General features: G+C 41.6%; 1 protein-coding gene across 4 annotated transcripts in view; it reads right to left on the reverse strand.

Moving 5' to 3' along the window:
• Pan3 (poly(A) specific ribonuclease subunit PAN3) overlaps window positions 1-12,385 on the reverse strand; it is a 113,632-nt gene that overhangs the window by 59,181 nt on the left and 42,066 nt on the right. For all 4 annotated transcript variants that reach the window (XR_013107212.1, XM_076923908.1, XM_076923907.1 and 1 more), the window contains one exon: window positions 2,921-3,068. Coding sequence is in view for 3 of the 4 variants with exons in the window: in XM_076923908.1 (XP_076780023.1) it covers window positions 2,921-3,068 (148 nt within the window). In the remaining variant the exon portion in view is untranslated. The remainder of the gene's footprint in view (window positions 1-2,920; window positions 3,069-12,385) is intronic.

A 12,385-nucleotide genomic window follows, 5' to 3' on the forward strand; every position in this document is an offset into this window, starting at 1 on the left:
TTTTATTCCTCCTGTTGACGTGTGAGCTGAGCTGCCTTGGTTAACCACCAGTGCAGTCCATACACTCCAAGCAATGTAAGCAGAGATTTCACAACTTGTCAGAAATGGCTGCTGTAGACAAGCACTATGAAAACTTGCTTCCATCTACTCAGATGGCTGTATCAGATTGCAAAAGATGCCATATGTTCTACAATTTAGATGAATTCAATCTCTCCCCTCCCTCGGCTCTGACAGAAAACACAGACCTAATCAACTATACAACTTTATTTTTTTTTTTTTAGCACAGAAAGGCTCTTCTGACCCAAACCCTTAAAAATCATTAAGGTCTGTAATGTCCACATTTAAATTTTTCTCAGCATTAGTGAGCAAGAATGATGAATCAGTTCATGTCCCCATCTCCTCTTCTTCACTTCTCTCCTACACTTTCCACAAGAGCAGAGCAACAACAGCAGTATTAGCAGTTCTGCTCAAATGGCACCACTACTTCTGGACTGTGCAATGAACAACTGGCACTTTCTCAGAACACTGAATACCTATTTTTCTTCAGTTCATGAGAATCGAGGCAGAGTTAAGTATACAGCTTAGTGACAGCATACTTGCCTAGCACATATAAGGCTTTGGGTTTGAGCCCCACTCATGTAAAAACATGCAAACAAAACACCTAAAATAAAATTGGTAATAAATGAGTATCATTAATAATGTTTACCACAATAATTATTCTTTTTCTTATATTAAGCATATCAAATTTACCATATGATATACTAATCAACCCAAAAGTCTGAAGGAATGATGTTTGGAAAATGCTCAAGTCACTCTTTTTCTTATTTACACATTAACAGCCATCTTTTCAAACTCAAGAATTTTTCCACTAAGCAGAGCAAGGTGTTCAGTCCCTGAGTCGCATGTGCACATGCCACATACCACATGAGAATGAAGAACACTACCCAGAAATGTATGTTGTTTCTATTACTCTCATCACTTTCAAACATGCTGTGGTTACGTCAATTTGTGAATAGCTAATTAAAGTATGCTAATCCTTAGCTTATTAAGTCTTTTATAAAATCAAAGCACCATTAGAAAAAAGTATGATTTTTAAAAGTCAGCAAATAGTTTTCAAGCTTAAAATAAATTATTTTCATGGCACAAAAACATTAAGCTATCATTTCATAAACTTAGCACCTTCAAAACTTCCTAAAAATCAGTTTAGGAAAACCTTCCACTCTCTAGACCAGCTATATAAAAGTATTCTTATTAGACTGTGCTTGAAAAGTCAATTCTGAGAAAGGTGTTAACTAGTGAGTCTTAATTTTTGAAAGGCTATGAACCTCTCATAATAAAACCTGTGACCAGAGGAAAATGCCTACTTACAAATAAGAACTATGAATAATTGCAGGAATTCTGAAAGCCCAAGCTAATCCTCATTCCTTAAATTTGTAAACCACAACCCAGGACACTTAAAATCGCAGCTCATGCTCATAGGTTCAATGTGCACACAACAATGAAGACATCAGATGTTGGATTATAGCCTAATAAACACTTTCCCGAGCCTTAAAAATATATTTGTGGGGGAAAAATAATAGAATTGAAGGTTTTTTAAAATGATGTTCTGAAAGAAAAGCACACCTCAGTTTTTCTTTTCTCATCTCAAGAATTAAGTCATTAATAAGGTGGTAGGAGAAGGCAAAGTATTACTAAATGTGCTTTGCCATCCCAGCACTTCTGGCAAGCATCCAGCTCATGCGACTATCATCTGAACAAGCACTCCTAACACAACGGCTGCTAGAGTCCAAGAATTTATATTGGTTATGATACTCTGACCTATGCCCAACAGCCCCAGAGAAAATGGTTATATCATTAATAGGAAGAAGAGTGACTAGTCTAACATAATCATGCAGGACAGTTAAGTTAAAATCAACTCACCCTAGAGGCTCTGGTCCAACCTTTTGTAAGGAACTGCAACTAGACGTCATCTACAAAGTTTGTGCTTGAGAACTGCTAATTGGGTTCTGCTTTAAGTAAGTGTGAGAGTCTGTGAGGGGCTATGGACTGAACACAGCTGCACCAATGCTACTCAATATGGAACCTCTAAAATAGTGCCTACGAGTTACTAGAAAGCGTTAATACCATGAAGTGGTTGGGGATCTTATAAGTCAAATGCTTTCAAATTTTAAATTCCTTGTAATAATCTCACCTCCTAATTTAAAAATGGTGCTGCACCCACAGCCCTAGCACATGTGAAGCCTGAATTCCTTACAAGGGCAACCCTCAAGTAGTCTCAGCAACTATGCGCACACAAGTTATTATTTCTGATACAAGGCATTAACTAAGAAAATGTTCTATGATTGGCTCATTACTGTTGATTCTTTATCAAAACATAATGGTAATTTATGAAGCTACACAGAAGCCCAGAAACCACTTTAAGAATTTCTAGATGAATACCTGACTGAATATAGATTACGCTTTTGTAAGGGATGTGAACCCACCTCATGGGGAGGTTTATATGCACTTTACACTGCCAGACATTCAGTTCTGACACCACATTCCAGGGTAGAGAATGTTTGCTAACTGAACTGCAAAGACCCACAGGAGAAGCCATGGGATGCAACCAAATGAATGGAAGGAGCGGTGGCAAGGAAGTGGGCAAGTGTGGGGAAAGCGGGGTGGGGTGGGGTGGGGTGGGGGGGCGCGGGCACAGGGCTAATAACAACCCCTGGCAACACAAGCTTGCTATTCCAGCTGAGTTACTCCATGCTGAGAGACTAAGACAGATGTTCTTTGTTGCAAAATGAATCATTCAAGTATGCAATTTCAGTTCTAATAAAATAAAAAACCAAAACCAACCAACCAAACAAACAAACAAAAACCCCACAATGCTTACAGATCTGACACCTGAAACTCACTAGAAGGTTACTCAACTTACCTGGTGCTAATCCAGCAGCAGCAGGACTTCCCATGGATGGGTGAGAGAAAACTTGAGAGAAGGCAGACATATTTGACTGGGACACGTTACTCAGCCTGGAGGTTGATCCTCCTTTAGGTATAAATTCGCTTGCAGTAGGATTTGGTGTCTATTTGAAAATCAAATATAGGAAGTTAACACACTTTTGGCCCCCAAAAGACATTTGACTCTACTAGGTATTACTCTTCAGTATTTTACTCACTAAAAACTTTTACTCAAAGAGTTTAAGCCTTTTAGTTTCAATATTTTGGTATAATTAACTTTCTTAGTGGAAATCTGATAATCAAATCTGAGGTAAAAATTTTTGTGTGAAGAATTTAAACCTCCATAAAACAAAATGTGCATGCATCATTTCTAAGTCATCTTTATACATTTTTGAGAACTAGAGGTTGAGGCTACTTCAAGACTGAGCAACAACTTTCAAACTTCTATCTTTAAACCACTTCCCAGGATAAGGATCAAAAGTGCCTTTCTTTCTAAATTGATTACTTCCTTTATTATAGGAACAAACATTTCCCCAATATGGTATTATGCAAAGTCAAGAAAACACTTAAGGCAAACCTAAGAAGCAAGGGACAAGAAAAACAAAATGTAAAATGTAAAGGCCCTGCCGTGTGTCTTCACAGTGACTCCACAGCACTTACCACGGGAGATTACACTTATGGGCAATCCTTGCAGTGGCACTCCCATACAACTGCTTACATAGTCACTTTTGGCTTTAAGGACTACTAAAAACTGTAACACTGCGTATTAAGTTCATAAAACCTGTTTCTGTCTACTTGGAATTCTCACAAGACAAAAAATAAAAAGATGAACTGATTATTTTAAAGCCTACCACAACTTCCTTATTTGATATGAATGATCTAAGAGTTCAAAGTACTAGATCAGAAAGAAAATAAGCCACAGGCTAAACAAATTACAAACTTTAAAATAATGTTACTGGTAACTAAACTTCACCTAACTTAACTTGAGCTAACATTAAGTTAGCTTACTGTGACCATCATGAAGTACACAGTGAAGTACTTCCTATGCCACGGCTAAGAACTGAAACTCTGAAAGGAATAGCCAGACCTAGTCCAAAATATGTTTTCCAGAGAATTCCCTTTTTAATCACATAAAGGTATTAAGGGAAGAAAAATCTCCAAATACTGAAGTTTCCAAAAATAGTGGCGTATTCATGAAGTGGATGGACCAAACTTCTAGAACAGAAAGCAAGCCAATGAGAGTTGGTGGTGCAGAGCCTCCAAGTCACAGGAGGCAAATGACAACTAAGAGGCACCAAGTATGGCAGCCCCGGTCTGCACCAGTCAATCCCAAATCTAGTTTAAAAAGGAGGGGCAAAAGAAAAGCCACCTGACATCTTATGTAAGAGTCCAAAATGTACCAGACACAGTGATGCATCCCAGCACTCGGGAGGCAGAGGCAGGTAAATCTTGAGTTTGAGGCTACCCTGCTCTACAGAGAGAATTACAAGATAGCCAAGGCTATACAAAGAAACACCCTGTCTCGAAAAACCAAAGTGGAAGGGGGAAAAAGTACAAATGCCTAGGAAAAATGGCAACTTCAAGATTACAAGTTTATTGAAGAGACAACAAAATGAGATAGGGAAAATCATATATTTACTATACTCCTAAAAATAAAAACCACCCTCTCTAGTATGCTGTAATTATACTGATCAAAATAGACTACCAGATTTCAAACTTGAGTTTCTCCAATTTAAATCCATTTTTACTTCTTTCTAAAGCCTGTATTTTCTGTCTATGTTGGAAGGAAGTGTTTGTTGTTCTTATGAGAGTGAATGCATCCATGTGGCATCAGAAGTCAACATCTGCTGTTTGACTCTGTCAGTCACACCTTAATTTTTAAAATGGCTTCTTACTGGACCTAGGATTCACTGACACAAGCTGAATGGGCTGGCCAGTAAGCCTCAGGAATCCTATCATTCTAGAACCCTTGCACTGGGATTACAAAAGCCTGTCATTACCCCTGGCCATTATGTGGGAGCTGGGGATCCTCATGCTTACATAGCAAGGACTTCACCAACCAAGCTATCCCCCAGTCCCATGAAAGCCTATTTTTAAAAATCCCTATAAAAAACAAAATGGAGAGGGTTCACTCTGCTTACAACAGTCAATCATCTATCAAAAAGCCCCAAACTCATTACAATAAAAGTTATTAAAATTATTATAACTTAAAAGTTAACATACTAAACTGAAACCATCAACCACGGAAACCAAAAGCCCACCCACTGTTAAACAGGTGAAAAGATCCTAAAATCTTCATCTTTCCTTTTTCTCCTCTTAAGTAGGTGGCTTGTGAGTTTAACTGTGAGCACTTGAGCTCAGAAATAAACTCAAAAGAATACAGGAATAAGCACATGGGAGCTACTGACACATCATGTTAGACAGGACAGAAAGTATCATGTCCTTTATCCCTAACTCATACAACGCTCATGACAAAGCTCAGGAACTCAGTCAATATAATAAAAGGATACATTCAGGATAGTGAAAATGTGGCACCTATACACAATAGAATTGCATACCTTTAGTAAAGGAAAAAAAATCAGGAAATCTGAAAGCAAATGGATGGAATTTCAAAGAATTAATTATACTGTCTGAGGTAACCCCAAATCAGAAAGACAAAGGCCGCAAGCTCTTGCCCGTATGTGGGTCCTAACATGATTATCTTTAGATATCAGTGCTTAACTTGGAAACCAGGAAACTAGGAGGGGGCCATTGGGAGTATGAGGAGAGTAGAAAGATTTTAAAGGAGGTGGGATAATGAAAATATGGGTGCTATGAAGTGGAAAGAAAATGGGGAGGAAGGTGTGTGGGGAGAGAGATGAGAAGACAGAGGAGACACAAAGGTGAAGAAGCAATAACTAACACTAAATAGGTGGAGAAATGGATGTGGAAACCTATTTTATAGGCTTTGAGATGCATTCTCTCTCTCTCTCTCTCTCTCTCTCTCTCTCTCTCTCTCTCTCTCTCTCTCTCTCCCCACACACACACACACACACACAAACATATACATACATACACACACACATACACACACACACACAAACACTGCCCTTGACCGCTCACCAGAAGTTAAGTCCCTATGGCTGAAGACAGCACACACTGTGGTCCCAGGTCAAGCTAGTACTGACCGAGAAGGTAGTATGTAGGCTGCTGGGGAAGAAACATCATCCAAAGTTTTACCCCACAAAGGATCCTGCATGTTACAACAACAACTGGCCCGAGTACATCCACAGAATAGCATGAATGTGGTGGAGTAATTGCTTTCTGATTGGCTATATGGCCCACTACCCCAGGAGAAAATCTACGTGTGCTAGGCACTGTAGATCTATCTGGAGCTTATAGTCCCCAGAGGTGAACTTACTATCTCGACACAGTATCGAACTGCTCTGTAAATGAGTATCTCTAGCTGCAGATTAGCGATGCACTAAGTCAGTCCCCAGAGAAGCATCTCTGTGTAGTAGATGTAACGTAATTAACATAAACTCAGAACTGGACAGCGTGCATCAAAACAGTGGCGGTGGGGCGCTCAGCCATAAGTGAGAAGTCCACTTCACACCACCTCCTCCTCATCTGGGGTCAAGAGAAGGGGATGAAGAAGACTGGGGAGAAACAGTGTCTTCTGGACAAGACAGAACCAGCTCAGACTCACTCAGGACCTCACCGTAGCTGTGGTGACCTATACAAGACCAAGCCATTCAATATTCCAACAGAAGGGGTTCACAAGGCCCCACCTCTGGCTGAGGACCTATGGACAGCTGATGGCTGCTGAAAGAGGAAGAGTCTATTTTTCTTTAGAAACGGGCTTCAATGAACTGCCCTACACCCATTTGTATATGGATAGCAAAAAACTGGACTCAGTGGATTATTTAAAAAAAATAAAGAACATTGAGATGCAACTGTCTTGGGGAGGGGCTCAGGGAGTTGAAAAAGGATTAGAAGGTTGTATCCATGATGAAATCATCATAGAATAAATTTTACAATAACATTTTTTAAAAGATTTAATTCTTTTTTTTTAAAGATATACTACTTAAGTCTATTTAGAATATGAAGCTTCTTCTCTTATGTATTAAGGGCAAATCTGTAAGTAAAAACATCTAACCCTTTTTTTATTAAAGTAATTACAACCAGGTGGTAGTGGTTCACACCTTTAATCCCAGCACTTGGGAGACAGTGGCTGGTGAAGTGGATCTCCGAGTTGGAGCCACCCTGATCTACAGTGAGTTTTAGGACAGCCAGGGCTACACAGAGAAACACTGTCTCAAAACAGACAGACAAACAAACAAAACAAAATAACCAAATGGGTAGGTGTGGGCAGGGTGGGGTGGGGGGACAGTTACAAAGTCCATGTCTAGGCCCTGCGTGGTGGCTGGCACACTATTAGCCTGACGGCAACTGCTCTACAGAGCTAGTTCCAGGCCAGGCATGGGTATGTAGTGAGAGCCTGTCTTACATTCTAAACCTAAGTCTTTAATACATCTAAATAATTTAGTGTCTGTCATTCAGATATCGTCCACTTCATCTCGTTAAATTCCTCCCCCCCCCGTGTGTGTGTGTGTGTGTGTGTGTGTGTGTGTGTGTGTGTCTTGATGTAAAAAAGCAGTATGCCCCACACACCCACATTTGTCTTTTGTTTTTAACTGTGTCTGAGTAGGTGGAGAATGTGACATCAGAGTGGGTGCCAGCAGAGGCCAGAGCATCAGATCCCAGAGCCAGAATTACAACAGGTGGCTGTGGGCTGCCCTACATGGGTATTGGTACTTGTACCTTAGCACTTTACAAACGCACTAAGTGCTCTTAATCACTGAGGCATCTTTTTCATCTGAGCAGGCCCCATCCTGACCCTGAGTATTTTTTCATTTATCTCTTGATGAATTAAGCTAAAATTCTTTTCTACTGTTGTAGTAATTCCCTCAGGTTTTCAACTATCTTTAGATTTTCACAAACTGTCTTACATTTGCTGAGGCCGCCATAACCAAACACTGGACACTACAAAGAGAAATCCGTTTTCTAAGTTTCCCAAGCTGGACATCCAAGATCAAGGTGGTACCTATCACCAGAGGTTTTTCCTGAGGCTCTCTCTCTTCTAGACAGCTGCTTTCTCATTATATCTCCCCAGATCTTTACTCTGTACATCAGATCCTGGTATCCATCCCTTTATTATAGGACTAATAATTACACTGGCTTAGGGTTTCACCTTATGACCTCATTTAGCCTTAATAATCCCAAAAGGCCTCATCTCCACATACAGTAATGTGAGGAGTTAGGTGTCAACATATATGAATGCAGGATAGAGGGACACAAAGCTTAGTACCCTTTGTTTACTGCTTTTTGGGCTGTGGTTCTGGGCTAACTTCATCTATAGGCTTAAACTTTTTATCAGCTTCAGAAAATGCTTGCCCAATAATTCTCAAGATAATTTGTTCTTTACAACTCCATCTCTCTTCAGGATCAACAACCAAGTACATTAAAGCAGCTGATGGTGCCTCATACCTCTTTTTTAAAAATAATATATATGGTCTTGTCTTTAAGTCCATTCTTCTATAAACTCCAATCGCCCATCATTCCTATCCAATCTTTCTCTAACTTTTATTGATTTGTCGTTGAGTTTCACATCATGCACCCCATTCCCATCCATCTCACCGTTCCCTTATATCAACCCTTCACCCTTGCAACTTACTCACAATTAAAAAAAAAAAAAAAAAAAAAACTCGAAGCATAAAAACCAGCTCATCATGGAGGTTACAGTGTGTCAGTGTGTCCCACAGTATACATCCCTCTGTTTACACATCTTCACTTGAAAATGCTCATTGTAATGAATTGGGTCTGGTTCGAAATCTCTGTGGTTTCTGTGCCATCATCAACATTGGATCCTTCTAGGAACTCTTCCTAGCTATCCTATTGTTGCCCTGTGTCATGAAGATCCTGCAGCTTTGGAATAGCACAAATCTCAACAGTTTACACAGGATATAGATTTTAGGGTGAGCCAATTAATTCAGAGGCCTGGATCTGGGCCTGGGTGGTAGCTGAGCTGGTCAGCCTGACAGCTCTCCACACAACCAGGGCAGGCTCTCTACCACTGCTCTCTCTGGCTAGGTCACCAAAGCCACCATCACACTGACAGGAGACAGTGTCACCTCTCCTGTTCTCATGCCCTCAAGGACAGCTCACTGGCACCCACACCTCCAGAGCTCCACTGTGTTGCCCAGTCAAGGTGCAGGGCATACTCTCCAAACACTGTAGCCTGCAAGGAGCTGGCCCTTCTCTCCTGCTCTCACACCTTCGGGACTGGCTCACCCATTCCTTTACCATCAGGGCCAGTTCTACTGTGTTGCCCAAGCCAGGTGCAGGGCCAGCTCTCCCCAATGCTACAGCCAGTAGAGGGGGCAAGGACAGTGCTCCTGTTCTCATGACCGCAGGGCCAGCCCTCACTCCCACACTCATGCCACCTCATGCAAGACCAGTGGCAGGGCCAGTTTTATTGTGCTGCCCAGATGAGGTGCAGGGCCCACTCTTCTGAGTGTGGCAACCAGCAAGGAACAGGGCCAGCTCACCCACTCTCATAACCTCAGGGGCAGGTCTCCTAATTGCCACAGGTGGTGGGGGAGAGGCATCACCCCCCACACCCATGCCACCTCATGGCAGATGAGTGACAGTGGCAGCTCTCCTGAACTCTTACCCTCCGGGCTGGCTCACCTGCACCCCCTCAACCAGAGCTAACCCTAATGTGTTGTTGTATAAGTGCTGCAGCCAGAGGGGGGCAGGGCCAGCTCACCCGCTCTCTCTCGTGACCAGCTCTACCAAATGTCTCAGGTGGCTAGGAGTGATGGGGCGGGGGAATCCCCTCCCACACAGTACCTCCCAGCAGAGGAGTGCTGGAGCCAGCTCTCCATCGCTCTTGCCCTCATGCTGGAGTACTTGTGCCCTACCACTAGAGTCAGCTCTCCCCAGGGAAGCAGCTGGTGAGAGGCAGGGACCCTGTGAGCAGCTTTCCTAAATGCTGGAGGTAGCAAAACACACACACACACACACACACACACACACACAGTCTGTGCCCATGCTACCTAATGGCAGACAAGCGGCAGGGCTAGTTCACCTATAAGCCTGACACCAGGGCCAGCTCTGCTGTGCTGCCTGGGTGAGGTGCAGAGCCCACTCTTCCACATTAAGAGATGAGGCCAGCTCTCCAGAGAGCTGCATCCAGTGAGGGAGCTGGTTATGCAAAGCCCCTAGATATCCATGTGGTCCCCCAGCAGGGGGAGAACCTGGGAAATTTTGCCTTGATAAAATGATCTTTGAAAGCATAAAAAGATGAAGCCTTGAACATGAGGATCTGTTCGGTGCTACTCACAGTCTTTGGTGTTTAGAAGTAAAACACACTCAAAAAGTAACAGAGTAAATGGAAAAGAAAAACCAAGGTTAACCAAAGCCTGCAAGTCTACATTGCCATAAGATGTTTTCTCAATGGTTTACTATTTTTCCTTGTTTAAAACACATTCAAATATGGTTAATTCAAGATTATCAAAATATACTAAACTTGTGGATTAGTCGAGCCAAGTTTTACCACTTAAGTCAAATGCATGGCGTCTCTTTATGGCACTAGCACAGTGACTACTAAGAAGAAGTCAGTAACAGGCATTTCTCTCCTGTAGCCCTCCAACTCTTCCTTACTAAGCCTATATTCACTCTGCTTCAGGAAAAAAAAAAAGAAAGAAAGAAATACCAATGGGATCTGACAATAAGGATTATGGTACAGACAGCAGCGTATAGCACAAAAAAAAATTATGTGGGCTGATGCATTTCTAACTAGCATGAAGAGCAGAAATAAAACAAGATTTAAAAAATTTAAAACATAGGCAATGATAAACTGCTGTGGTGGGTTTTTGTTGTTGTTGTTTTTGTTTGTTTGTTTGTTTGTTTGTTTTTCGAGACAGGGTTTCTCTGTGTAGCCCTGGCTGTCCTGGAACTCACTCTGTAGACCAGGCTGGCCTCAAACTCAGAAATCTGCCTGCCTCTGCCTCCCAAGTGCTGGGATTAAAGATGGGCGCCACCACTGCCCGGCAAAACTGCTGTGTTTTAAAGTGGCTTGCTCATGCTTACAAAGGGGACCGAGACTGTATATAAAGGCAGATACATGAAAACTCGAGAGATTCGTCACTGAAATCTTAGCAAAAATGCTGCCTCTAGGTTGTGAGAAGACTGAAAGCATTTTTAAATTTCTTTCTTGTACTTCTCTCATGTCCAAATATTTTCAAAAGCATACATGCTTTAGAAAGCTGTAAATGGTAGTTTGAGATTATAAACCACAAAGCCATTCATACCACTCTATTTGATTTGTATGTCACTAAGCAATGGTAGTGTCCCGGCAATCCAAACACCACAGAACAGTTTAAATGAGACCAGCAGCCTCACTGTACATACAAGAAAGACCTTCGCACTTAGGACGGCCATTCTTACTTCAAAGCCTCTGTGGTTACTTACACATCAACGTACTCCCAATCCTAACAGTCACAAAGCATGCCACCTAGCTCACTGTCAGAGGAGTCTCGGTAGTATGCCATCCAGGAAGCCAGTACCAAGTATTCAAGAGAAGAATGTTCCATGCAGGTACAACTTCTTCTACAGGAACCGTGTGTACATTCTATCCACAATGACTAACAGTTAACACTTTCTGCCCCATTCCACAAAAAAAAGCAAATTTATTTAGAAGCATTTTTCCTAACCAAGAATTCTGCTATATTTAATCCACAAAATATAGTAAGACTTTTAATTTTTTTCCACAATGACATTTTGTCATAAAACTATACCAAGAAAAAGGTTAACAAAATATATAAAGCTTTACATTTCAGAACTCACAGGCCAAATACGCACCTGGCTAATAGTCACTCATAAGGGTTCGGTCATTCAACAGTACAGGAGCCACTCTGGGCCTTGTGGCTGGCACTGCAGGCACAGACACGGGTACTGTGCTTCAAAGCTCACAGGACAGAACTTCATAGAGAACACATTCCAAATGGAGGTCTATAATCCCAAGAGCCCAAAACATCCATGACTCTTAACACAAGTACCTACACTGTACTACCTACAAATTTGCCTGTATGGCTGTAATATAAGTAACTAGTATAGTACAGTTAAGTTCTAGGGGAAAGCAGGTGTCTAATGACCTCAGACTATAGCATGGTTTGAATACGAAAGGACAAGCTAGTTAAGCCAAGTTGAACATAAAGGGTATGACACATGTGGATGTCCAAAAAGGAAGCTAGAAGGCAGGGCAGCCTGAGGGGCATGGCCTTTCAACAGGCTTTGGTAGTATGGGCAAAAGCAGAAGACCTAGGTGTCCTGTTACAGAATCTCAACTTTTCTTCCTAATAATAAACAGATGGGCAAAGATGAGAGGAGCAAGATC

Source organism: Arvicanthis niloticus, chromosome 24, assembly GCF_011762505.2.
Source record: "Arvicanthis niloticus isolate mArvNil1 chromosome 24, mArvNil1.pat.X, whole genome shotgun sequence".
NCBI classification, from domain to species: Eukaryota; Metazoa; Chordata; class Mammalia; order Rodentia; family Muridae; genus Arvicanthis; species Arvicanthis niloticus.